A 26,432-nucleotide genomic window follows, 5' to 3' on the forward strand; every position below is an offset into this window, starting at 1 on the left:
TGCAGAGCCCCCCAGACCGGCGGCCAGGACCCGGGCAGTGTGAGTGCCACTGAAAATCGGCTCACATGCCGCCTTTGGCAGACATGCCATAGATTGCCTACCCCTGATATAAAGAAAAAATTATCATTACTGAGGTTTACTTATTATCAGACAGTAATTAGGATAGTTAAGGAATTTATTAATAAATAACCGTTATCCTGTTGTGTGTGAGAGGTTTTCCATTAGACACAGTGAATCTCAGTGCACCCTCAGGTGCAATTTTGCAACTCCCCTCACTTCAGTAGATTTTCATGTCTGTGGGTGAGGACAGAGCATGGACCAGTATGAAATGCTTTTCAATTCAAGGAATAAATCCTATGCTTGGCTGTGCAGGGGGGACTTTGATTAAGTTCAAAGAGCTGAGGGGAAAATATGACCTTAAAGTTATGAAAGAAGGTCTAACTCTTTCTTTTTTAATAATAAATAAATAAACAAAGGGAGTAGAGTGTCTTTCTGCCCACGTTAAAGAGATTGGACAGAACTTAATTGGAGTTACTCTGATTTTGGATGGAGCGACCTGGGTCCCAGATGTTCCATTATAGTAATAGAGCATTATCAGGAGATCACAGGCACAGAATCTGTAGAGGAAAAATACCAATGTAAAGATTTAATTAAATAATAACTCCATTAGTTTTTGCATTCATAATTTACATAAACGTTTCAATGTACTGAGTCATGCCAATCCGTACAGATCAGTTATATGGACTTTATTTCACATGTCCCTAAATCAGGGAAAATCCATTTAAAACTAATGAGGGGAGGGATAGCTCAGTGGTTTGAGCATTGGCCTGCTAAACCCAGGGTTGTGAGTTCAATCCTTGAGGGGGCCACTTAGGGATCTGGGGCAAAAATCAGTACTTGGTCCTGCTAGTGAAGGCAGAGGGCTAGACTTGATGACCTTTCAAGGTCCCTTTCAGTTCTAGGAGATGGGTAAATCTCCAATTTTTTTTTTATTTTATTAATATATGATGATTGTATTAAATATGACAACTGTTATGTACAAAATCTACCCTGACATCTCCAAATAAACAGACAGGCCCATATTTTCTAAGTGGTCTTAACCCTCCTCTAAACTGACATGGGTTACAGTTGCAAACCCAAGTTTGGGGGAGCCCAAGTAGTCTGATTTCTACATGCAAACAGCAGCTGCATTAGATAGCTAATAGCCTAGGTCCAGATTTTGGAGCTCTTACTAACATTGGTGAGCATGTACTGAGGCGAGTAGTTCCATTGAAACCGGTGAGCCTGCTTGAGAAAACGTTCACCAGCATGAGTGAGGCGCCACAATCTGGCCCCTCCTTTGTATCTGCAAAATGTATTTTACATGTGCAATTCCAAAATTAGAGGTGCACACAACTTGGGCACCCAGTTTTGAGTGCACTGGTGCAGATGCTGCTTTTGAAAATGTTAAAATATTGGAAATAATTTTTTTTTTAAAAGCATATTTTACATTTGGTTGTATTTTCTGAGGATTGGAACAGTCATGTCTATGACCACTGTATTTTTCAGTTCAAGGTTGAAAAATGGCAGATTGCCCTCTGTAACAAGAGCAAGCCTCAAAAGTTTATAAATGATTTGATGCAAGCCCTTTATACACACGAATACATGGCCACACACAGTCTGACAGGTGCAAAATCCTCCTCTTCAAAGGATAAAGCAGCAAAACCAGCAATGAATCAGAATGAAGTTCAGGAAATCATAGGTGATGACTAGTTTATATTACTTGATATGGCACAGTGTCTTATTTTTCGTTGCACTTTCAGCTGCCATATTCACGTTACTAATTCATTTGTATTTGTTTTGGTCTTTTCACATTTATTATCTCATTACTGTTAAAAGTGCAGAATCAGTAAAAAGCAAAATACCTTTTGTTCCTATTATGTGGATTTTGAATTATTAATATTTATTATTAAACATTTATATAGCACTGTATTATTGCATGGTGCTTTATGGAAACTAAAAATACCACCTAAAGTAGTCAAACGGTAGGCAAAGAGAGGACAAGAGTTTATATAAATATAAATAATGCTAGCTATATTCTGTAGTGAGTGAACATAAGTTCTGATATTTTGAAAGAGGTTAAGATTGGGTGAGGCACAGAAATGGAAAGCAAGGCAAATAAATTAGGGCTTAATAGAAGGGCTTAAAGACAGAAGATGGTTGGTGCCCATGAAAGGGTGGTTCATTTCAGGTTTAAAGAGCAACGTGAAAAACAAAGACCCAAATGTGAAAGAGGGAGTAGGAGATTAACTATTCTTCCTCCTTGTTTCTTTTAAGTATAGGATGGCAAGATAGTTAGCAACAGGCAGTGAAATGTAGGCAGGGCAGAGCTGGGTGTCATCTTAAAAGGGAGGACAAGGAGCTTGAAATATATGCCAAAAGAGAGAGGGAGATAGTGAAGAGACTTGAGGGAGTGACCTGGTTCTAATTTAGAAGAGGAAGGTTATTTTAGCTGTCAAAGTGGTGGCTAGACTGAAGTAGGGGGAAGCAATTTGGGAGGAGAGAAAGAGGTTACAGTAGTGTAGGTGAGATAGAGTCATGGCATGAAGGAGTATTTTGGCAGCACATATGGAGAGGACAGGGTGAATTTTAGAAGTGTTATAGAAGGAGGAGTGACAAGATAAGGGAAGTACCTAGTTTTAGTTGAGAAGAAGAGCAACTAAAGATAACTCCAAAGTTTGTTTCTTTATTTTGATTTTAGCATTAGGTGACACAGGGAAGTTGGAGTTGTCAAAAGTGATAGAGAAAGTGTGTTTGTAGGAGGAAAGATTTAGAAGGTCTTTTCCTTGTTTAGTTTTTAAAAAAACATGAGGCCATTCTTGAAGTATCAGAGAGCTACGAAGAGTTGCAAGCCTGGACAGATAGGTGGGTAGATTGAGGAGTCATCAACAGAGGTAAGAGGAGAGGTCTTGGTGACCTCATCCATTTCCCAAGTGCCAGTGGGTGGGGGGAAGAGTGCCAGGAGGGGAGAGGACAAAGGACAGACCCCTAAGAATCACCAGCATGTTGAGGAGAGGTGATAGGGGACCTATCAAATGCAGCATGGAAGGAGCAGTCAGACAGGTAAGAAGAAAATGACAGCTAAGCATGCCCACCACAGAAATGAAGATGTTGAGATGGTCAAATGGTTGAACACTCTGTGACAGGAAACAAAATGAGCTTAGAAGGGGCTTAATGCGAGTTGCTCGAGTTGAAGACAAGTTGAGGGAAGCTAGGTTATTTTAGTATGGGCATATCCAGCAGAGCCCGGAGAGTTGTCTCAGTAGTATAGCTCTTGAAATGATTGTGGATGGAAGATGACCAAGGGGGAGACCAAAGACTCAGTACATGGACTGAATATCAATGGACCTCAGAGAGATCAATCTTCCTGACAGTCTGGCATAAAATCATGAATTTTGGAAGAAGGCTATAAAGTCACTGACCTCAAATAGGGAAGTGTCAAGAAAGATGATGACAAGCAGCTCAAAAATAAAGGGGAGTCTATAGAAAGAGACCGGGAGTCAAAGGAGGATTTTGTTAGGTGAGGGGAAACAATATGCCTGAACGCAGATGGGAAGGAGTCAAAACAGCGAGAGCAACTGATAAGAGACCGATAAGGAATGAGGAGCAAGTCAGACATTTTAGGATGTGTGAGGAGATAGGAACAAGCTGGCCCATCAAAGAGTTTCAGGAAAATAGAAGCTGGAAGATTTCATAGTGGGACACATGGTTAAAAGAAGATAAAATCAAAGGCGGAGGTGAGGATGGTGAGGGAGTCAGGGAAGCAGGAAGTAGAGCGCTCCTGCTAGGTCATGTGAGAGCTGCATTCAGAGAAGTCAGCCAGCCCCTGAGCAGACAGAGCGGGAGGAACAGAAATGGGAGAGGAAGAATTAAGTAGAGACAAAGGTGGTGAAGAGCTGTCATGGGAGTGGATGAGAAGGTAGGATTAGAATTGGCAAGGAAGAGAACAGAGATAAAGGAAGAAAGGCAGAGTGTATATATAGGAAGTATATAGTACAGGAAGTCATCAAGGTCATGGAACTTCCTTCTGAGTTGCCCAACAAACTAAGAGCAAGACTGGCAATCATAGAATATCAGGGTTGGAAGGGACCTCAGGAGGTCATCTAGTCCAACTCCCTGCTCAAAGCACGACCAATTCCCAACTAAATCATCCCAGCCAGGGCTTTGTCAAGCCTGACCTTAAAAACCTCTAAGGAAGGAGATTCCACCACCTCCCTAGGTAACCCATTCCAGTGTTTCACCACTTTCTGAGTGAAGAAGTTTTTCCTAATATCCAACCTAATATGGAAGGAGAAAACCAGACTGGAAATTGGTGAACCAGGCAGAGCAGTGGGCAAGGGGAGCAAAGAGGCCAAATACAGAAAAGAGTAGAGTAAGTCTCTCTTAGATGTTGGAATTTCATAAGCCCAATTGATGCAACTTGGACCATACACTTAATATTTTCCCTGATTTGGCACTTTCATCTGAAGGTCTCATAAACGTCATCCCTTTATTTTGCAGGAATCACAAAACAGTTATTTCCAAATACAGATGATGCTTTAATTCGGAGAATGATGGGGCAAAAGCTAAACAATTGCACCAAGAAGCCAATTTTGAGCAAAGATCTTAATGCAGTTGTTTTTCAGAAGCATAGCTTTTGGTAAGTCTTTTTTTTTTAAAAAGGCAAGCCTGCCTCCCAAATGTATTTCAATATGTGGCTCTGTCATTGCAGTAACAGAAACTAAAGTAATCTCAAAATTATCTTTCATATATATGTTCATACCAATACAGTTGCCCAATATGGAGATCCTTTTACATCCTTGTATAAATTTTACAAAATAGAAAAGTACTCTTTTTTTACATAGCAGCACAACAAGGCTGCTCATTCGAGACAGACCATACAGGGCAAATAAGTTAAGGGAAGAAAAGACAGAAGATTTAACATCCTCAAAATCAGTAACAGACTAATTTGACGAATATGTCTATTATCGATTCTACATTATTTAGCCTTCCTATTATACAGCTATTTATCCTCTTCATATGAATTAAATGTGTAAGAAACTTGAACTTCCACAAGGTTCAGCCCCCAACACCAGTGGATCTCAAGTTCTGCACAGATCTTAGGACATCCAAAAGACATGGTCAGAAGTTCTGTGCTTTAACTAGATTTTCTAGTGCTAGGATAGTGAAACTCCTGCTACCTGGATAAGACGATACTGACAGGATTTGCATTAATTTACCTGTTAAAGACCCATGTCTTTGAGGCGGGGATTATGTCATGGAGAAACACCATCCTTCTAGGTGCAGTTTCTTCTCCTCTTAGCCCACGCCACAGACTTCTTTCATAAAGCAATTTGAGATCTACTGATAAAAATGCCATATAAGAGCTATTAATTATGATTACTGTTATTCTCAGTTTATATATATATACCTATATATATATAGGTATGGTCTAAAAATACTAAATCTGTCCCTGTTTTTAATGAAGTCACCAATTTCTATTACAATGTTTTCAGATGTCATTCAAAAAAATTGAGTTTAATAGAAAATAAGACCTATATGACACATTCTAAGTCAGTAAGAGTGGAGATTTTTGGAGAAAACCTCTTTAATGAGGGACAAAACTATTGACCTTACGTTAGGACTTTTGGAAAGAAATATCCTCCCAAAGGTCCGCATTCTCCTACATCATTGCCAACCACTAAATGGTCAATTCACATAGAGGCCCAATGGAATAGACAAATCTGTGTTGCATACAGTACTTCTGTCAGACTCCTCCTGTTTTTCAGCATCAATACTACATAGGTGTGACTCACACCACCTTTTAAATTCATGTGAAATATCAATTAGGCATTAATCAGAGCAGTTATATTGTGCCAAAGATCTTGTTATTGCAGTGACAAGGTGAATTGTGTTAAAGATTCACACCCCAGTGTTTCAAGCCACAGGCCTTCTTGATGCCTCAAGCAGTCTTCAAAGCACTATCATAAAGTGAGTGGCCCTGTTTATTTGCATAGCATTTTGCATTAAATTTTTAAAAATAACATGTTATTTGGAATGCTGGGATATTTTATTTTTAACTGTGATGCATTGTGGTAGGGGGCGGTGGGGTTGTTTTAGCACTGTGACTGTCCTTGTTACAGTTGGGCTAAAAGTGACAGAGTAGGATTGCCACAAAGTACCTGAGTAATAAAATTTGTAGTCAAAATTCCCCTCTCACTTTCCACAGGCATGGGACACTGGCTCCTCAGCATTCTCCTCCAGCCTCATGGAAGCTCTTGTTGTTGTGGGAGCTCCATGAGGAACTGGATCCATGGCTAGGGAGCCAGGGAGAGGGCTGGGAGGACAGCTGCTCACCAGGGCATCACCACACTCCAAAACCATAGGGCATACCAAACCAAGTGCAAACTCACTATGTTTCCAGCCTCCTTCTGAGAACAACCTATTGGGGTCCCTACTTCACTTAAGATGTTTTTCATTTTCACATCTAGTAGATTATTGCAGAATTCAGTCTTCTGTTAACTGCTTTCTTCTCCCTAACTTAATTACAATGTATGCCTTAACAATGCAAATACAGTAATATCTACATAAATCTAGATACTGTGTAACAAAAACTATATGCAGTTACGAACTATCCCAGTCTACAAAACATCACCTACAAACCTTTCAGAGAGTGACAGAAACACTGTTATAGGTTTTCCCAGACTGAAAGTTCACCATGAGCCAAATTTATGTTTCATTATTAGATGCAAACCCTTACCAAATAGAGCTAGTCATATAATATTAATGAAAGGTATTTGACAAATTTAATGGTTTTTGTCACATAATTTATTCTCCAGGTGTATTTTGCTCTATTCAAATAGCTCTAAAGTTTATCAGAAATGCTTTGCTGAATATATTATTCAATTGTTGTTCATTGTTTGTATTGCAGTGGTGCCAAGAGGCCCTATTTATGGACTAGAGGGGGCATCTGTACTAGATAATGTATAAAGCTAAGACTATAACCAAATAATGGGCCCTACTCCAAAGAGTTTACAATCTAACAGATACTTTGGAAACTAATTGAATATCATATCCACCAGCTTCAGTCCCAAACACTGGCAAACATGAGATACCCAGCACATGTTAATAGCTTGCATCACTAAACAAAATCAGAGTTTCACAGATATACAACTTCGACAGAGGCACCATGCCATGAAAATTCTGGCCTTGGATAGGGGATTCTGGGGAATCACAGTGGGGCTGCAGGTGGACAGGCAGTAAATACATCTGAAACATAATAAGAAAATTTATTTTTATTCACTTAAGTGTAACACTAGAGGGGGAATATTTCGATCTGAGAGGTTTCTATTATTTCTTCTGTAGCTGCCACTTCAGAATTCAGCTTTCCGTCTCTGAATCTTAAGTCAGTCTTTCAGACCATCATCCACTGTAGCCAATTTGCATATTACATTGGTCAAAGTGGCAAACAATCGAGGATTCGGGCTTTTTACTTTTTATTGATCTGAATATTTTACAAGACATTCTGTGTGGTAGTAAAACAGAGATTACATACAATGTAGTACAAACAAAACTACACAATCCATAGTCACCAAAAACTCACAGATACAAAATTCTCACTGGTCCCAGATAAAAAATAAAAGCATTAACTGTAAAGTACATGTAGTCTATTGTCAACTCCTATCTATGAATAAACACTGATGGTGAGATTTTGTGCTGCGCCTCTACGAGGGGCAGCACAGAATTCACAGTCCAGGACGTACCTGATCCTGGGCTGCTCCAGTAGAGTGGTCCCCAGCATAATTTAGACCACTTTGGAAGCTTGTCTATGGTACAGCAGCATCCCCACACTGCTGTGTGAACCACAGTGCTGTTCAGAATCTTATCAGAGCAGTACTGTACATTACGGCCTCACCTCTAACACATCTCTACATTCACCAGTCCTACCCCGGCATGCCCTTTACACCAGGGCTTACAAATGAGCCCTTAGAAAGCAGCCTTACAGCTGTCTTTGACAATGCCTGCACCAGGGGAACTCCCCCAACCAAATACAGGACATTTAGGATATGCAACACAGCAATGTAAGCCTAGGGTAAGTGGGGCTCGAGTCAGCTGACCTACGTCAGGGAACCTTGGTCTTGAGCATCTACATTGTATTTTAACCCCAAGTTAAGAATTTTCTGATCCATGCTCGAACCTAGGGCTCTGGCATCCACACTGCAGTGCACAGTCCTGAGTCAGAGTTAACATATCCCAAAGTGCTTAGTGCCCCCTGACCAATGTTGACACTCTAGCCCTATGAACATGGTGCACTGCGGGAAAACTCTACTGTCCACCTGCTTCCCCAACTGTGACAGTGCTATTGATGGGACTCAGGTGTCCATAAGGAGAACATGAGTACCTAAAACTGCATAATTAGCTCCACTGGTGGCAGTCTCAGTAGAATGACTGTGGTTTGAGAAGGCTTTACACTGAACTACCATCTAATCTGAGAATTGGGCTCTCCACCTCTAGGCTGAGTCACATTGGCAGGAAAATGCCCCTGTGCACCTGTTCTGAGGATATTCAGGACATCAGTCTCCAGGGCTGTCACATTATTAAAATGAACCTTTGCAATTCTTCATTTTTAAAATGGGACATTCAATGAAAGAGTTTTTGTTTGGTCAGTAGATCTATAGCCCCTTCAGTACACCTCCCCAAAATGGAGTGCAGGGAAGGGAGGCCAAGAAAAAGAGAGCAGATAATGTAATGCTGCAGTAACAACTCATGCACAGACCAATAACCAATTTATTCTGGTGGCACTGCAGGGAGCAAATTAAAAAAAAAACAAACACATCAAAATCCAGGCCACAATTCAGATCTACAAGTACTTCACTACTGAGTCCCAAGCAGAGAGAAAAAAACTTCATCTGAAAACCATCAGGCTGAGGAGACACAAGGAAAAAGAGAGAGTGCCAAGGGAGGAAATGAACTAAAGTTAAATAAACAGAGTCTGCTGCTCAGAAATTAAGAGCAGTAGGAGTCTCAAAACTACTTTCAATAATCCCTAGTTTAGATATTAATTGTCTCAACAGTGGTTCACCAGCTCCTCCTCCCAGTACTCAGGACACCATCCCATTGGCTCCTGTTTCCAGCGTGCAAGATCAGCAAGATGATGACTCACCGGCTCCTCCCACACCAGTTCAGCATGGTGACAGCTCTCTGGCTTCTCCTCCTCCCAGTACACAAGCTCAGCAAGGCGGTGTCACACCAACTTCTTCCAGCATGGAGTCTCAAGGCAGAAACTCACCGGCTCCTACTCCCAACCAGGGCTGCAGACAGGATTTCAGGAGCTCCGACAAGAAGTAAAAGCAGACCCTTCATAGTGGTTCAGGCAGACACTGGAGGATGGGGACAGTAGAAAATGGGCAGGAAGAAGTGACACTTAACAGTGTGTTCAGAACCTAGCAACAGTGGATAAAGATACTGGAAGAGGAATAGAGGTCCGGGGCCAATTTTCTGATTTGTAATGAAAATTCCAGAGTGTAGAAGAAAAATTCAAAATGCTTCAATATCGTCAGATTTAAGTATTATAAAATACATGCATGCCCTACTGTAGTTCAGAATGGATTATAACTTGTTCCAAAATAATACAAATGTTCTTTATAACCAGATAATGGACACACTATTTAAGATAATGCCAAAAATAAAACCACGAGGAGCTTCACAGCCCAGACCAAACACCCATCTATACATATGAGAGCAAGATCTTTAGTCTTCCAGACAGAAGAAGGTTCTTTACTATAATCCAAGGGATCCAGAGAGGTTTGAAATACGGACAGACAGTGTTAGGATGCAGATAGTGTTAGCTTTCAGAGGGATGAAAAAACAGGGACTCAAGGACCCAGATCTAGAAAGACTTAGGCACCTAAACCCCAAAGGGGTTCCCTTTCTTGATCCACGCCAAGGATACTGTTGGGTCAGCAATGAGTGCTTCTCTCAGGAGCTGCTGTTCTTTTGCCCTAATAAGGGGAGTGGGGGAGAAGAGGGAGCTAAGGCTCACTTTTATCTCTAAGGAGTTGGGAGGTGGCTCAGGTTTCTTTTGGCCTAGATGCATGGAGGACCTGGAGCATCTTTTCTCCTCTGGATATAGTAAGGGTGTGGCTACCAGCGTGTGAGAATTTTGCCAGGGCAGTTCTCCATATTAGCCCTCCATATTCACCTATATGTGGTCTGGTGAATTTTAGATTATTTCTTAGAAGGGTGTGAGAAAAAAGGCAAATTACAGTAACCCGAAGGCAGATAAAAATCACCTGGCAGCACTGAGAGCCCTGTCTAATTTGAAAAACTGTCCCTTAAACAAACACATTAAAGTTGTGTGTCTTTCTCCACTCCATTTCCCACAGCTTCCCACTCCGTTTTACCTCATGGGAGGAGGTACAGGGGACAGACACCTGATTCTGCTGGCTGAGGTCATGACCTCCTCTTCAGGCCTCGTTTCTGCCAGTGCCCTGGCTCTACAAAGTTTAGTTGATTCACAAGTCCCAAATATCCCTTTTTTCACTGAACGTGAGGAGTCCCTTCTCTTTTTCTCCAGGGACTAGAAAGGGGGTAATGAAGGGAGAGAGGAGTTCCTGCTCCTTTTGACCTGGAGGGCAGTTCTCTTGAGGAAGGGACTTCTTGTGGAGGATAAAGATACCAGCTGCTGCTGCTGTCCATAGTGTCTTACATACCTTCTCTTGCTGGCTTGGAGCGACAGTAGGACAGGGTCTGACAGGAAGTATGTTCCTGCTGTGGGTGCTGTAGCTCCGCAGTAAATATGGTACCTGCCTTTGAGAATTGACCACCCCCTTTAGCTTGGTCCACTGAATTATGAGTGTTCTACTGTGGCTGATCAAAGAGACGCAGATGGCAGGCCAGTTTGACTTTGGATATGATAGGGAGGGGTAGTAGGATTGAGAGGGACCTCTGTCTTTGGAAACCTTAGAGACACACTTTCCCCATAATTCTTTGCAGGGTTTTTGTTGTTGACTCCTGGCTTCCCAAGAAATCTGTTAGTGACATATGGGCCAGTGTAAGCTTGGGTGCAGGAAGCATCTGAAATATTGCTTTTAATTTTGAGCATCTCATTCCCAGAAAGATATTGACAAATTAGAGGGAGTTCACAGAAGAGAAACAAAGTTATTGAAGAACTCATTTAGTGGAAAAAAACTAAAAGAGCTACATATTTTTTCCTGGCTAATCAGTGACTAAGGATCAGAGCATATAGTAACAGTCTACACATGTTAGGGTCTAAATGTGGAGGAGATAGAGAAGTTAGTTAGATTGGTTTAAGGGTATATAAATATAAGTAACAGGATGAAGTTAAGAAAGAGAATATTTAGGGTGAATGTAAAAAAAAATTGTCTTGACAGTAAGATGTAATAGGCTGTGAAATGGGGTCTCCCAAGGAAAGTGCTGAAAGCCCAGTTTATATGACAATGCACTAATAAATGCACTGTAAAGAAGATTCTTGCATATGCAGGGGAATGGACTAGGTGTTCTAATAGGTCTCCATCTTCGACATCTCTGGTTTTCCTTGTAGATAAGTTTAAGATGAAAGCAGATAAAACAACATGCCAGAAGGCTCTGGCTCATGGTGTTAACACCATAGATAAAATATAGCTGAAAGAATGTTTTGCTACTGTGTATATATTGTACATAAAACTGTATGTATTGCATTATTAATGTATATACTTAATCATATTTTTGAAGCAACTTTCTATAAAAATACAAAAATTAAAACTTACTGTGTCTTACTGTCATATTTTATTCTTCTTCTGCATTCTCCTTTTATGTCTGAACATTTCCTTTCATCAGCCTCTTTCCTTGTCCTCTACACGCCTCTCATCTATTTGCTGTAGGACTTACTAAGCCCCAAAGCTAGAGGCCCACAAAATCCATGGTCAGTGGAGGGCTTAGCCTGGATTATAAAGGCTCCCTGACCTGAAAGGCCTCCTCAGAGCTGCCTGTGGCTGTGGTGCATTTCCTTTGCTGAGCTGCCAACCAGGCTTCTGGACATGGGCAGCAGCAGTTCAGCCAAGGAGCTTTACAACATCTGAAGGCAGTAAGCACAACAGATGGAGTCAAACACAAATAGCTGTGCTCTGACTTTCTCTTGGCACAGGCAGATAACAGCCCTTAAAGATGTTGCTACACTCCTGATTATCACTACAAGTTTTTTTCCTCCTGCTGACAATAGCCCACCTTAACTGATTACACTTCTTATAGTTGGTATGGCAACACCCATTTTTTCCATGTTCTCTGTGTGTATATCTTCCTACAGTATTTTCCACTGCATGTATCCGATGAAGTGGGTTTTAGCCCATGAAAGCTTATACTTAAATAAATTTGTTAGTCTCCAAGGTGCCACAAGTACTCCTTGTTCCTTTTACTTCTACAAGGTTATTTCCAGGAGCTCTTCTAGTCCAGAAGGCTAGATGGGCAGCAAAGGAAGAGATAATGATGCAATACAGAGGGAAGAGAGCTGGAGAACTTGGAAGGCAGTGGTGAGAGAGTGAGGATGCTGGGATACAGAGGGAGAGAGTTGGAGGAACAGGGCAATTCTTGGTTCCACTTTGGGATTAGGAGGGAACAAAGTAATGTGTGGAGCCAACTCCTTTTCCCTCTCCAAATAAAAGGCCAAAGATACAGATCCTTTGAACATACACAACTTCATGGTTAGTACATTTTTATTATTCATAGAATGTTAGGTTTGGAAGGGACCTCAGGAGGTCATCTAGTCCAACCCCCTGCTCAAAGCAGGACCAATCCCCAGATTTTTACCCCAGTTCCCCCAAATGGCCCCCCTCAAGGATTGAACTCACAACCCTAGGTTTAGCAGGCCAATGCTCAAACCACTGAGCTATCCCCCCCATTGTTTCTCTTGTAATAATGATGGGGAAGGGGTACTGGAAATCCAGGAGGACTTCCTCACTCCACAACAACCCAGATTTGCTGATCTTCAGGGCAAACTGACAGACACATGCACCCTTCTCGCAAGCTTTTCCTGGGGAGCAGGAGGATGATTGATGGAGCGGATGTTGAGAAACATGCTCATTTCAAGTTATAAAGATGAGGTGACATCACATTGTGCGAAAAGAGGAGATTCTAGAACCAATCTATATAATAAATGGCAATGTCAACAGGAGTGAATGGTAGACAAAGTGTTCTGAAGATATTTGAAAAAGTAGTGGCTGAGCTGCTAATGAAAGTATGCTCATATTAAATCATCTTACACTAGCACAGAACTGGGCAGTTGCAAGTATTATAATTACATTTTAAAAGATGTTGGGGTGACTCTGGGAATTACAGACTATTGAGCCTTCAGTACCAGAAAAAATGGTGAAATGATATTTAAATGCAGTTAAATTATGGCCATCTAGGCATTTTAAGAGGGGGAAAACCAACATGTTTTCCGATCTACTATGATTGTTTGAGTATGACAACAAAACTGAATAAAGAAGAACTTTTTGGTATAATTTATTTGGCCTTCCAACAAGCCCTTGAGAAAGTTCCTTACACTAGATGATTAAAAAACTAGATAGTTATGGATTAGAAACTGTCTAAGCGACAGAAAACAAAAGGCATAGATGGTCAATTTTCATCATGGCAAAAATTGTTACCTCTAGGGCCTCCAAGAATTTGCATTAGAACAAGTGTTATTTAATATATTAATTCATTATCTGATTAATGGGATGGCACCAACCTCTCCTGAGCTCCCCCTTCTGGTTGAGTTTGTCTGCAGTGACCCCTGTTGGTGGTTTCTCAGGTGGTTTTTCAGTGACTCCGCCCTCCAGCCAAGTCACACATACTATCTGTATGTGACTCAGAAGAGACCCCTTCCAGGGTGTACAGTCCACCGGGTCCTATTTCAGTACCCCTTGGTTGTTGTCTCTCTAGCTTTCCCGGACTCAGTCTTTAAGTAGTCCCACCCTGGTATGGGGCCGTACTCCGAGGACTTCCTCCCTGGAAATACTACCTTCCTGTGGCCCTCCCCAGGCTCAGTTCTTACTCAGTCCCAGCAGCCAGCCAGAAGCTCCTTCACTGTTCCCCAGGTCCCTGCCAGCAACTGTCTTAGGCTCAGTCCTAGCAGCCAGCCTGGAGCTCTCTTGCTCCCCTAGTCCCTGCCAGCACTGAGCTGTCCTTGGTGCTGCTGCTCTTTCAGCAACCAGGAACACAGGCCTCTGTTCTCCAGCTCCAGGCAGCAACTGACTGCTCTAGTGTTGCTGCTTCCTTTTAGGTGGCCTTTCTGGTCCCTGATTGGTCGCTCCAGCAGCCCCTCTGATTGGTTGTCACTGAGCAAAGTGCACCCCTGTAAGCCCCCCAGTCCTCAACATACTCCCAAAAGTAACATTTTTTAAATATGCCCCCACTTTCCACACAAAGCAACTGATGACAAAAGAGGCTATGGCACTGCAGAATATGGAGGCTAATCCTTTTTTACTATGACCTTAATGTGCTCACATATCTTGACAAAGTCATATTCCATCACCAAACAGCATGAATCAGCAGCTCATGCCATAAAAATTGCAATGTCACTAATTAGCTGTTGTCTGTTACAGTTGTTGATGAAAAGGTTGTTTGAGTACACTCACAGTTAATTCTCAGTAACCAAACTTAGCTACATTTATTGTCTAAAGACAAAGCAATAGAATACGAAAATACATACCCTCCTTCTGAGAAGCAATTCTTATCTCACAGCATGTTCTCTTAATGTAACCTATGTAGAGGGGAGGTAAATCAATTTATTTACTAATTCTGTGCTACATAGTTCCTCTCTCTGACAAAATATTTGCACAGAGCATGAATTCTTATCCTTGCAAAAGACTACAGCTGTATTTTCTATAAGAAACTTTCCAAATACTAAAGTGGAAATTATAATTGGATTGACTTTCTTTCTTTTCTTAGGAAACCAGTACCAGTCTTCACCATAAGACAGTTACACGGAGAATTAATAATTTCAAATTCCTTTTTATGTACCACACTCTAAATATGAACCATTAGAGCGCAGCAGTTACAATGCATCCTAGCTAGACTAACATCACTAACTACAGATTTGTTATTTTTCCTTTAAAATGAAGAATATAACACAGGATCTAAACCTCCAATATATATTTAAAATACCTTACAAAATCAATATAAGCTTTAGGACTTCTGACAATCAGAGATCTTCTGCTTTCACATATAATACCCAGGGTGAGGCTATTGACAATTAAATAAAACTGTCATAACTATAAAGCAAGGGTAGGCAACCAATGGCACATGTGCTGAAGGCGGCACACGACCTGATTTTCAGTGGCACTCACACTGCCCGGGTCCTGGCCACCGGTCTGGGGGGCTCTGCATTTTAATTTAATTTTAAATGAAGCTTCTGAAACATTTTAAAAATGTTATTTACTTTACATAAAATAATAGTTTAGTTATATATTATATACTTATAGAAAGAGACCTTCTAAAAATGTTAAAATGTATTACTGGCACGCAAAACCTTAGAGTGAATAAATGAAGACTCGGCACACCACTTCTGAAAAGTTGCCGACCCCTGCTATAAAGGGAAGGGTAACAATTCTCCTGTATACAATACTATAAAATCCCTCCTGGCCACAGGCACCAAAATCCTTTTACCTGTAAAGGGTTAAGAAGCTCAGGTAACCTGGCTGACACCTGACCCAAAGGACCAATAAGGGGACAAATCCTGGGGGGGTTGGGGGAGATAGGCTTTTATTTGTGCTCTTTGTTTTGGTGGTGTTCACTCTTGGGACTAAGAGGGACCGGACATCAACCCATGTTCTCCAAATCTTTCTGAACAAGTCTCTCATATTTCAAACTTGTAAGTAACAGCCATGCAAGGCACATTAGTTTATCTTTGTTTTCTCAACTTGTAAATTTTACCTTTGCTAGAGGGAAGTTTATCCCTGTTTTGTTGTAACTTTGAAACTACGGCTAGAGGGGGTTCCTCTGGGCTCTTTGAATCTGATTACCCTGTAAAGTTATTTTCCATCCTGATTTTACAGAGATGATTTTTACATTTTCTTTTTAATAAAATCCTTCTTTTAAAAACCTGACTGATTTTTCCATTGTCCAAAGACCCAAGGGTTTGGATCTTTGATCACTTTGTAACCAATTGGTTAGGATATTATTCTCAAGCCTCCCCAGGAAAGGGGGTGTAAGGGCTTGGGGGGATATTTTGGGGGAAGAGGAACTCCAAGTGGTCTTTTCCCTGTTTCTTGTTAAATCACTTGGTGGTGGCAGCATACCAGGTTTTAACCTAAGCTGGTAGAAATAAGCTTAGGGGGCTTTCATGCGGGTCCCCACATCTATACCCTAGAGTTCAGAGTGGGGAAGGAACCCTGACAAAAACATTTAAATAAAACATTTAATTGTACTACATAACCAGTTATTTTAGCATCCACATTACTGAGCACATGCACAACTTTAAATAAGAAAGAAAAAAAACTTTATAATTACTGTACAATTACTGTAGCTCCAGAGGTCCCAGGTTCGATCCCGCCCGCTGACGACTGGGGTCTGTCAGTGTTACAAGTGGGGGCTCGTCCGGGACCTCTGGAGCTAAATGCATGAGCCTCTACTGCATGAGATAAAAGCCATATGGCTCTTAGCTAAGGCTGTAGAGCAGGCTCAATAACTCTCTCTAAGTGGTCTCGGTGCCACTAGATAAGACAGAACACCACACCCGGGAGGCGTGTGGGTTACACTTATAAGTTCACTGTTCGGCACATGAACATCGAAAAATTGCAGTTAGTGTACTACGCACTAGATAGTTCCGTAAATACATTTCAGAAGTCTAATACAGATATACCCCAATCTAGTACAAGATAAAATGGCCTGACAGAACAATTAATAGAGATGTCATGTCCGAGATATCAGGAACAAGGGGAGGCATCAAACAGATGTCATGAAAGGCATAAGGTAGTATGTAAGTTGTTTATCCCAGTTGTTTGTCTCAGGCTATAAATGTTGGGGTACCTCACCTTAAACCCTTGTGAGGCCTAACAGACAGCAGAGAATCCCACTGCTGACTGAGCCATTCCTTGCCTCTAGACACTTGTGTTAGTATACCTGTAACCACAGAGCCAGGACACTAGGACAGTGCCTTGAGGGCAATACAAGTTCCATAACTTGTTTTGTTCTGTACTTTTCTTATCTCTGTTTTGAACACTACATTCCAAACCAGTTTGGCATAGGGGTACATCCCAACCTGTGCTAGGACACACCATTCATGTATCTTGGCTTTGACAGGTTTCCTATTTTCTAATGCCAAAGCTGACTTCAGCTTTGCAAAGTGTTGTTGGATACCTGGCATGGATGAACAGAACTGTGTGGAGAGAGCATAATACAGTCAGTTAACATAACTTCCCAACACTTATATATGTGTAATGTATATTATACTTATACTTTCTGCAAAATACCCATTAATATGGTGTATACTATGCCTAACATATGTGTGTTAGCTCACATGGGATTTTTTAAATTCTATTTTTAGAATTTTACCAGCTAAGGTCCCAATCTTGCAAACAACTACATATGCGAACATTCCACCAAAGCCAAGAGGATTATTTATTTGCATAAAATTAAATATACATACATGTCTGCAGGATTGGGGCCTAATTTTTAAAAAGCCTCTCAGAGTTGTGATCAAGTATAACTATGAATGAAAAAAGGATGAAAAAACCATAATGTAGATGTAAGTGAGAGACAATTATTTGATGCAATAAAATTGGAACAAGGTTAGTATTTTAAGTAGCCTTTACCGTTTGAATTTCTGCAATTAAATTATTACATTAATAAATATTAAATATTGTATTAAAACAGAAGGCATATCCTTACCATCTTCAAATGACTGAATTCATAATTAGAAAACAGCTATGCCATCATCTATATCAATGCAAAAATATATTTTTTTCTTTTAATTGAATGATTAAGAACTGAAAAAAGCTGATGAGGTGAGACATCTCTTCCACATATGTCCAGGGTCTCGTCTGTGGTTAGTGTATGTGCAGCACAGGGAAAAACTGGAAAATGGCACACATGCTTTTCTGCAAGAGAAACAGAACTTCCAGGAGAAATTCAAATGGTTCTACCACAGAAGCCCTGATTTGTTGTTCTGGAGACTTTTGCTCACATGCTGGAGCATAAATATTAATAACTTCAAAGACCCAGCCAAGGACAGACCTGAATAGATAGCATCTATCAGTAAAGGTTTTAAACACTTTGAGAATGACTGACATAATCTTCAGTTTTGAAATGTGTGCTGAGTGAACTGATGCTCCCGCAGTGTAACATTGGTCGTATAGGTGTGGTAGTAAGTACAAAACATCTTTAGACAAATTTAAGGAACTTGGTAAAAAGAAATTGAAAAAAAGGGCAAAGCATCATGCCATGTCTTCAGTGGGAGCCTACACATTTCTATACAACATCTGTTCACAATCTTGCTCCTCACAGATTGGACTATACAGCCGCAAGAAAACATACAAGATGCTGTGACACCTTCAGATATGATGGACAGCCATTAAGCTCATATACTGTAAATATATTTAAGTAATCAAACATGGATCTTGTTCATCCAAGTTTCTTTATGAGAACTAAAACAATACCTGTTTAACTATCAGTTTTTAAAGTAAATATTATTTATACAACTAACAGTAGTGATTAAGGTATATGTTAGCTATTACATTTTAATATATAGTTAAACAGTAAAAATACAGGACATATGGCATAAGGAGATGATATATTGCTTCAACTACTTTGTTTAAATGAATATGTACAATATCAGAAGCAGATAATTAATGGACAAATATATAAGTACTTAAGATATTGAAAGACACAAAACCAGTGCACACAATAGTCCCAAGTCTATTCTCAGACACACAGCTGCAATCCCTATTGAATCCAATGGAACTTGTGCATGTGTCAATGAGGAGAGAATTGGGTCCTAGAGGTCATAGGTAAAGAGAGGCCTAAAACTATCATCAACACAGCAACCCAGTCTTTAAGGGGGATAATGCAAATTATAGTAACAGGAAATTTGCTTATTGTCGGATTACCATATGATGTGCTTATACCCTAGAGTCCTTTACATTCAAAACTTCTGTAATAGTAGGATACTACATTGTTGTTTGTCCTTCGAGTTTGAAGATGACCATGACATCATTGGTTGGTTTGGCTTCTGTGAACACGAGTCACTGATCAGGCCAATTTAAGCTTTGAACGGTCCGTGGCACACTGAACAAGAGATGCTACTATGGGTTACTTGATCAACAGCGGACATGCTGCTGTTGCGAGCTATATGCTGATGGCACTTCTGCTCACCTCAGCAGTTCTCCTCTACTTATAGACTGTAGCTCCAGTATGGATGAGGCTTCGCAAGGTAGAACGATGATGAGCAAGATCTTTCCCAAAACTCTGGGTCAATGTTTAAACACCCCAAGGATAACTTAAGGGAGTCCTTGAAACGTTTCTTCTGGCCTCTCAGAGAGTGCTTTAGCTCCTTTAGCTTGCCATAAAAGATCTTCTTTGGCAGTTGCTCATCTGACATTCTGGTGATATGGCCTGCACGTCTCATCTGTGATTTCATCAACAGAGTATGGATGCTTGGAATGTCTGCCAGTATGAGAACCTAAGTATCTGGAACCTTGTCTTGCCATCTTATTTTCATCAGTTTCTTCAGACAACCCATGTGAAAGTGATTCCATAATATTAGGATACTACATATCGTATATGAAAACCACTCTGAATTATATATATACATACACACACACACATTTCTTTTCATTTTTTTCTAAAACAGTTAATTAAATAGGGTTAATATTTGCAAGCAGAAAAATATGTTGCTAGGTTGCTGGTTTGTTCTCAATACAAAATGGCTTTGTACCAGGTCCTTTGTCCTTTCCAGGACTTTACAGGGAGGATAGAGAGTTAATCCAGAAAGTCAACAAAAGTTACATGCTGTTTTTTGCAAGTTAAGGTATAATCACATTAGAGATTTACTAAACTTAGGGTGATCAGATGTCCCAATTTTATAGAGACAGTACCGATTTTGGGGTCTTTTTCTTATATAGGCTCCTATTACTCGCCACGCCCGTCCCAATTTTTCATATTTGCTGTCTGGTCACCCTAATTAAACTTAATAGTTTATCAATTTGCTTTTAGCACTTTTAAAGTACTGACACATTTATCAATTAAAATGATGCTACGGGGCTTGTTAAAATGTATATCTCTAAGAACAGTTCCTTTAAAGGTGTCACAGGCTGGCTGGCGCCCTGTGATTGAAATAGGTCCAGTGCCCCTGTCATAAACTTACAGCTAGCTAAAGGTAGCATAAAATCCCTCCTTTACCTGTAAAGGGTTAAGAAGCTCAAGTAACCTGGTTGGCACCTGACCAAAAGGACCAATGAGGGGAGAAGATACTTTCAAGTCTGTGGGGGAAGGTTTTTGTTTTGTGTTCCTTTGTTCTCTCCGGTCAGCAAGGAACCAGGGCAGGGAAAATACATCTTTCTAAGTCATATCTGAACTAAGCATCTAATATTACAGAAACAGTAAGTAATAGCAAGGAAATGCATTAGATTATCATTTGTTTTAGCTTGTGAATTTTCCCTGTGCTAAGAGGGAGGTTTATCCCTGGTTTTATAACTTTAAAGTTTTGCCTAGAGGGGAAATCCTCTGTGTTTTGAATCTTTTTGTTACCCTGTAAAGTTATCTTCCATCCTGATTTTAGAGGTGTTTAAGAGTAACCACCAATGCAATAGAGTGAAACAAGAGGTCAGGACAGTAGGACTGGGAGAAGTAGAACATTTTAACAACGCATTTTAATAAGCAGCAACAGTACACACCTAAAAGGAAATAGATAATGAAGCGCCTATACTACCAACTACTATTAACTCTGTCATCCTGTTTCTGTAGTTTCAATAACAATAGCTGATTTTGTAAACAAACACTTCATTCATAAATATTTACAAAATCTTAAAATTCCTACCTAAAACTCTCCTTTGCCATGATGCCTACAAAAAACTTGACAACAGATAGCAAGCTGGTGTGCTGATATCACAGCCTATCATGCTAACCAATATTATCAATGTTTCCTTGTACTCTCCCATAATAAATAATAATAATGTCTTTCTGTATCCATCTGTTTTCTCTTTTATTATACTTAGATTGTAAACAGTTTTGGGACAAGGTTTATCTTTTTGTTCTGTGTTTGTACAGCACCCAGTCCTAGTCCATAACTGGGTTCTTAAGCACTACCACAATACCATTCATACTTTCACAGGTTGTTTACAATTATTAATATATAAGAGTCAAGTTCTTTGGATTTTTTTCCTTAACTTTATAGATTATAGTTACAAACTGCTGATAATAACATGTAGTATTCCTTGACCAGTGACAAAAATATATATATTCATTCATTGTAGAAAAGTCTCCCCTCCAGTTTCCTCAGATGTGGGCAATTATCATGGGTACAGAGCTAGCTTTACCTCTGACCCCTTCTCTGCTATCTCTGACTGCACCCACTCACATCAGGCTTCATGCCCTTGCCTTTCCTGGGATGAAATGCTACAATTCTCCCACTCTTAGACTAGGTCCTGGGTTACAGTACCCTGTGGCTCCACTGTGTTTATTCCAACAGGTTCAACTGATTTGAATACCTGTGGTTCATCCATTTGGGAGCTTGTGAACAGTGATAAATACAATGACCCAAAGCAGACTTCTTAAAACAAGGTATAATTCAATCTTAACATTAGGAACAAGGGATAACAAAAGAGAAACAACAAATGATCTATATGCACATCTCCCTCACCTGCGGCTTACCATCCTCCTGGAAACCTTGGAAAGCCTAGTTCTTTTAGACCCTACATGGGTGTTTGTGTCTGTCAGTCTGTTCGCCACGACCAGCTCCCAAACAACAGCCTCCCCTCTGGATACTGTAAATATTTATAGTCATTTTCATCTGTTGGTTCCCTGCATCTGAAAAACAAGCTGTGTAACTTGGCTAGAATAGCTCAGGCACTGTCTCTTAATCTCCCCATATCCCGGTAGTGTTTACTTGGAGGTGTCTGACGTGGAGCCATTGTCTCACCTTCCTGCTTTTTTCCCCTGCTAATAAACTAATTAAATATATCCATACAGTAAACATTCCTATAATCTGCTCATATACAGTATTCATAAACTATTACAGAGCAGCTTCAGGACCTTTGCAAATACGACCCTGGAAATTTTTGGAAAAATTGAGATTTTGGATTCTTTTTCCAAAAGAGGGGTTCCCTTCCTTATTCCATCTTCTTAAAATTCAAAGTTACAATTACAAATTCACAATAGTTCACTTTTGGGTAAGTCCCATGCTGCAGCATGCCCAGTGATTCCCATGATGCACTGCCTCTCATCTCCAAGAGAGGATATTGTGGTAATCACAGGAGATGCAGTCTGACCAGGAAATTTAACCTACAGAGGATGGGGACAAGCAGCAATTCCAAGAATATTTTTGTTTTGGCCAAAATATTTTTGTATTTGAATTTTCACTTAAGCATTGAAATTTGTGATGGAAAATTTTGACAAAAACATTTTTTTTCCATTTTCTTCAACATTTTCAATAGAAAACCCATCATTTTCCAAACAGCTCTAGATAGTACCCACCCTCTGCTGGGGAGCAGTTGTAGATGCTTAGTGCCTCCCCATATATCATTCCTTAGCCACAACTGCTCTGTTTGGAAGCCTGGCAGAGTGGAGCTAGCCCTGGAAACCAGCGGGACTTGCATGGGAGGGTAAGTGTTACATGGGCACCTCAACCATTTTGCCTCAGAAAGCTCCATATCTTGTGTTCAATTTTGGTCACCGATGTATAGAAAGGATGTAGAGCAGGGGTAGGCAACCTATGGCATGCGTGCCGAAGACGGCACATGACCTGATTTTCAGTGGCACTCACACTGCTCAGGTCCTGGTCCTGCCCGGGGGCTCTGCATTTTAATTTAATTTTAAATGAAGTTTCTTAAACATTTTAAAAATCTTATTTACTTTACATACAACAATAGTTTCGTTATATATTATAGACTTATAGAAAGAGACCTTCTAAAAATGTTAAAATGTATTACTGGCACGCGAAACCTTAAATTAGAGTGAATAAATGAAGATTCGGCACACCACTTCTGAAAGGTTGCCGGCCCCTGATGTAGAGAAACTGGAAAGGATCCAGAGGCGAGGAACAAAGATGAGCAAAGGGACGGAATGCAAGCCATCTGAGCAAAGACTGAAGGAACTACGTATGTTAATTTTGGAAAAGAGGATGATAGTGGTCTTCAAATACTAGAAAGGCTGCCATAAAAAAGATGGAGAAAAGTTGTTCTCTCTTGCTGCAGAAGGCAGGACAAGAGGCAGTGGGTTCAAACTACAGCAGAGCAGATTTAGATTAAATCTCAGGAAAAACTTCCCAAGTGTAATAACAGTAGGACAATGGAGTAGACTGCCTAGGGAAATCATGGAATCTCCTTCACTGGAGATTTTCAAAAGGAGGCTGGATATCCATCTATCTTGGATGGTTTAGACCAGTGGTTCTCAACCTATTTATCACTTTGGGCATGTGGTCCACAATGCATTAACTGGGCTGCAGTTTGAGAACCACAGCGACCCCCACCCCCGAACCTTCCTCCCCCACAGACCTCTATGCCCAGTGCCTCCTGCCCAGAGACCCCTCTACAGAGTGGGGCCAGAAGTGGAGCCTTGGGTGGGGGCCAGGCTGTAGGGACCCCAGATCCTGCTGTGTAGGGCCAGGTGGCAGCCCTGTCCCTGGACCCAGCCATGCGGGGCTGGGTGGCAGGGCAGCTGGCCGGCAGCCCAGACCCCAACCCCGCAGGGCTGGCCAGCAGCCCTGACGCTGACCTCAGCCCCCAATCCTGTGGGGCAGCCCCCGGGCCCAGATCCCGAACCCCGCGGGGCCAGCCGGCAGCCCCAGACCCCATAGGACCGTCCGGCCACCCCAGCCCCTGGCCCCCTGAACTCTGCAGGGCCAGCTGGCAGCCCCAGACCCCTGCCACATGGGGCTGGCTGGCGAACCCGACCCTGCCATGCCGGGCCAGGCAGCCCGGACCACACCGCACTGGGCGGCCACGCATCTGGGAACCTGGACTCCGCATGGCCTGGTGGCGTTGCTAATTGGGTCACATGCATCCCGCAGGCCGGGGGTTGAGAACCGCTGGTTTAGACATAACGAATCCTATATCTTGGCAGGGGGTTAGACTAGATGACTGGTGTGATCCTTTCTAATCCTATGGATCTAGGATCTGCATCTTTGAAACTTCAGTGTATGGAGCAATAGTGGACACACTGCCATGGATGCTGAGTTTGGTAGAATAATAGTGGGGAACAGAAAGTCTCTGCTGACCACAAAGTGAAATTTTCCCTAAAGAGAACGGGACACAGCCAGAATACTAAGCAAAAGGGAAACATCTATGGCTACACTAGAGAGCTGCTTATATCCTGCAGCGGCACCGACAGCTAAGAGCTCAGGACAGGTTCTGACTTCGGATGCATGTCTTACCTTCTTCGGTGCACCTCTGGGCTAGGTTAATACAGCTCACGGGGCAGGGTGGTCTGATGCACCTGCCCACCCACACTGTGATGCAGGGGCGGCTCTAGGTACCAGCTAAACAAGCAGGTGCCTAGGACGGCAAAATATATGGGGCGGCATAATGCTGGGGGGCCGCTGACCACGGGAGAGCGGCGCAAACAAGCTGAGGAGGAGCATCCCATCCTCTGCAGCTGGGGCAGGGCCGTGCTACCGGCTCCGCCTTGGGGTGTGTGTGTGGCCACTGACCACGGAAGGGCAGCGGGAGCCGGTAGCGTGGCCCTGCCTGACTGCAGAGGACAGGCCGCTCCTCCTCGGCTTGTCCCTGCCGCTGCAAGCCGAGGAGCAGCCCGTCCTCTGCAGCCGGGGCAGGGCGGTGCTACTGGCTCTGCCTGGGGGGTGACTGCTGACCGCGGAAGAGTGGCGGGAGCCAGTAGCGCGGCCCTTCCCCAGATGCACAGGACGGGCTGCTCCTCCTCGGCTTATCCCCGCTGCTCTCCCGTGGTCACCTGCCACCCCCACCCCTCAGACGGGAGCCGGTAGCGCAGCCCTGCTCTGGCTGCAGAGGACTGGGGGAACATGGCGCCCGGGCGGGCTGCTCCTCCTTGGCTTGTCCCTGCCTCTGACTCCTCCTCCTCCCCTCTGCACCGCCTCCTGCCAGGGGAGGGGAGAGGGGAGCAGAATGGCAGCCTGGGTTGAGCTCAGCTCATGCCAGGGCCAAGGCAAAGACCAAGGATGAGCGGGGCTGGGATCCAGCAGCGGCCCCAACCCCTGGCCCTAGCAGCGGTGGTGACAGGAGCTGAATCCACCTCGGGCCAGATCCGCAGCAAGGGAAGAGTTGGGCCAGGTAGGAGGGTTTTTTTAAAATTAAACGTTAAAATTACACTAGTAGGAAATTGTTTTATTTCACTAACTAGATTCTCTGTTTTCATTTTTTTTAATTTTAAACAGTCAAAACAAAACTGCAAAGTGCAAATGTGTAAAAGCCAAAAAAAAAAAAAAAGCTGGGGGGGGGGGGGGACAGCCAACATATTTTTTGCTTGGGGCAGCAAAAAACCTAGAGCCGGCCCTGCTGTGACGTCTATGCCGTACTCACCTAGGCGAGCAGGCTGTCAGGTGGGTGTCTGGGCCTGCTGGGAGAGCAGATCCCCGCCCACGTGCCTCACGCTGCTGGCAGCCCCCGCCCAGCAGGGAGGCAGGATGCGCCCAGCCGCGGCTGGGCACCGGCCTCTTCACGTGTCACACGTGAGGAAAGGAGAAGTCCCAGCAGCAGCAGCAGTGAAGAGGGCCGGGCCGGGCCGGGCCGGGGGGAGAGTAGGCTGCTTGGAGGAGCCCTAGCTAGCTGCGAGTGGCCGGCAGCGCCCCGTCGCGCTTCCCGCGCGCCACCCCTGCTGAGACCCGCACCGACAGCCGCCGCTCTGGCGTGGGGAGGGGCGGGGGTGCGCTGGGAACTACAACTCCCAGCAGGCAGCGCGGGTTTCCGCTGCCCGGAGTTCGGAGGAAGCGGAGCGCGCGCTGGCCGGCGCTCACGCGGAGGTGCTGCCTGCTGGGGTGTATGGGCCGCTTGGGAGCCGAGGCGCGCGCGGGCTTGCAGCTAAGGGAGCTGATGCGTCCGGCGGCGGGGCGGGCCCTGGCAGCGCTCCCGTTCCGTGGTGAGCCAGGGTTTAAGGGGCCTGTGATCGCTCCATGAGCCTTGGCTGCTGCAAAGTCCCCTGTGGTTGTAGCACAGCAGCCACCGGCCTCCCTGTGTCTGTGCTGCGGGCAGGGCCTGGTGGTCAGGTGCCAAGTGCATCCGCAGCATTACGGTGAGAGGGTCCGTCCG

The 26,432-nt window shown here is 42.8% G+C and overlaps 2 protein-coding genes and 1 long non-coding RNA gene across 5 annotated transcripts in view; 2 read left to right on the plus strand and 1 right to left on the minus strand.

The window, feature by feature from the left end:
* Positions 1 to 11,785, plus strand: part of BEND6 (BEN domain containing 6) — a 35,257-nt gene extending 23,472 nt beyond the window's left edge. Inside the window, exons 7-9 of one of the 2 annotated variants that reach the window (XM_045009615.1) lie at positions 1,549 to 1,741; positions 4,540 to 4,678; positions 9,074 to 9,233. In XM_045009615.1, the coding sequence (XP_044865550.1) occupies positions 1,549 to 1,741; positions 4,540 to 4,678; position 9,074 (333 nt within the window). In that variant the 3' untranslated portion in view covers positions 9,075 to 9,233. Of the gene's footprint in view, positions 1 to 1,548; positions 1,742 to 4,539; positions 4,679 to 9,073 lie in introns of both variants that reach the window. The other variant, XM_045009614.1, reaches the window with a different exon arrangement.
* On the minus strand, positions 93 to 26,343 carry LOC123366308. The gene is made up of 6 exons (XR_006578028.1): positions 25,707 to 26,343; positions 21,854 to 22,020; positions 14,708 to 14,758; positions 9,182 to 9,398; positions 5,259 to 5,382; positions 93 to 617 (listed from the first exon to the last, which is right to left on the minus strand). It is a non-coding gene; the product is annotated as an uncharacterized LOC123366308 (long non-coding RNA).
* ZNF451 (zinc finger protein 451) overlaps positions 26,136 to 26,432 on the plus strand; it is a 76,739-nt gene continuing 76,442 nt past the window's right edge. The window contains exon 1 of one of the 2 annotated variants that reach the window (XM_045009609.1): positions 26,136 to 26,262. The gene's annotated coding sequence lies outside the window, so the exon portion shown is untranslated. The other variant, XM_045009610.1, reaches the window with a different exon arrangement.

Source organism: Mauremys mutica, chromosome 3, assembly GCF_020497125.1.
Source record: "Mauremys mutica isolate MM-2020 ecotype Southern chromosome 3, ASM2049712v1, whole genome shotgun sequence".
NCBI classification, from domain to species: domain Eukaryota; kingdom Metazoa; phylum Chordata; order Testudines; family Geoemydidae; genus Mauremys; species Mauremys mutica.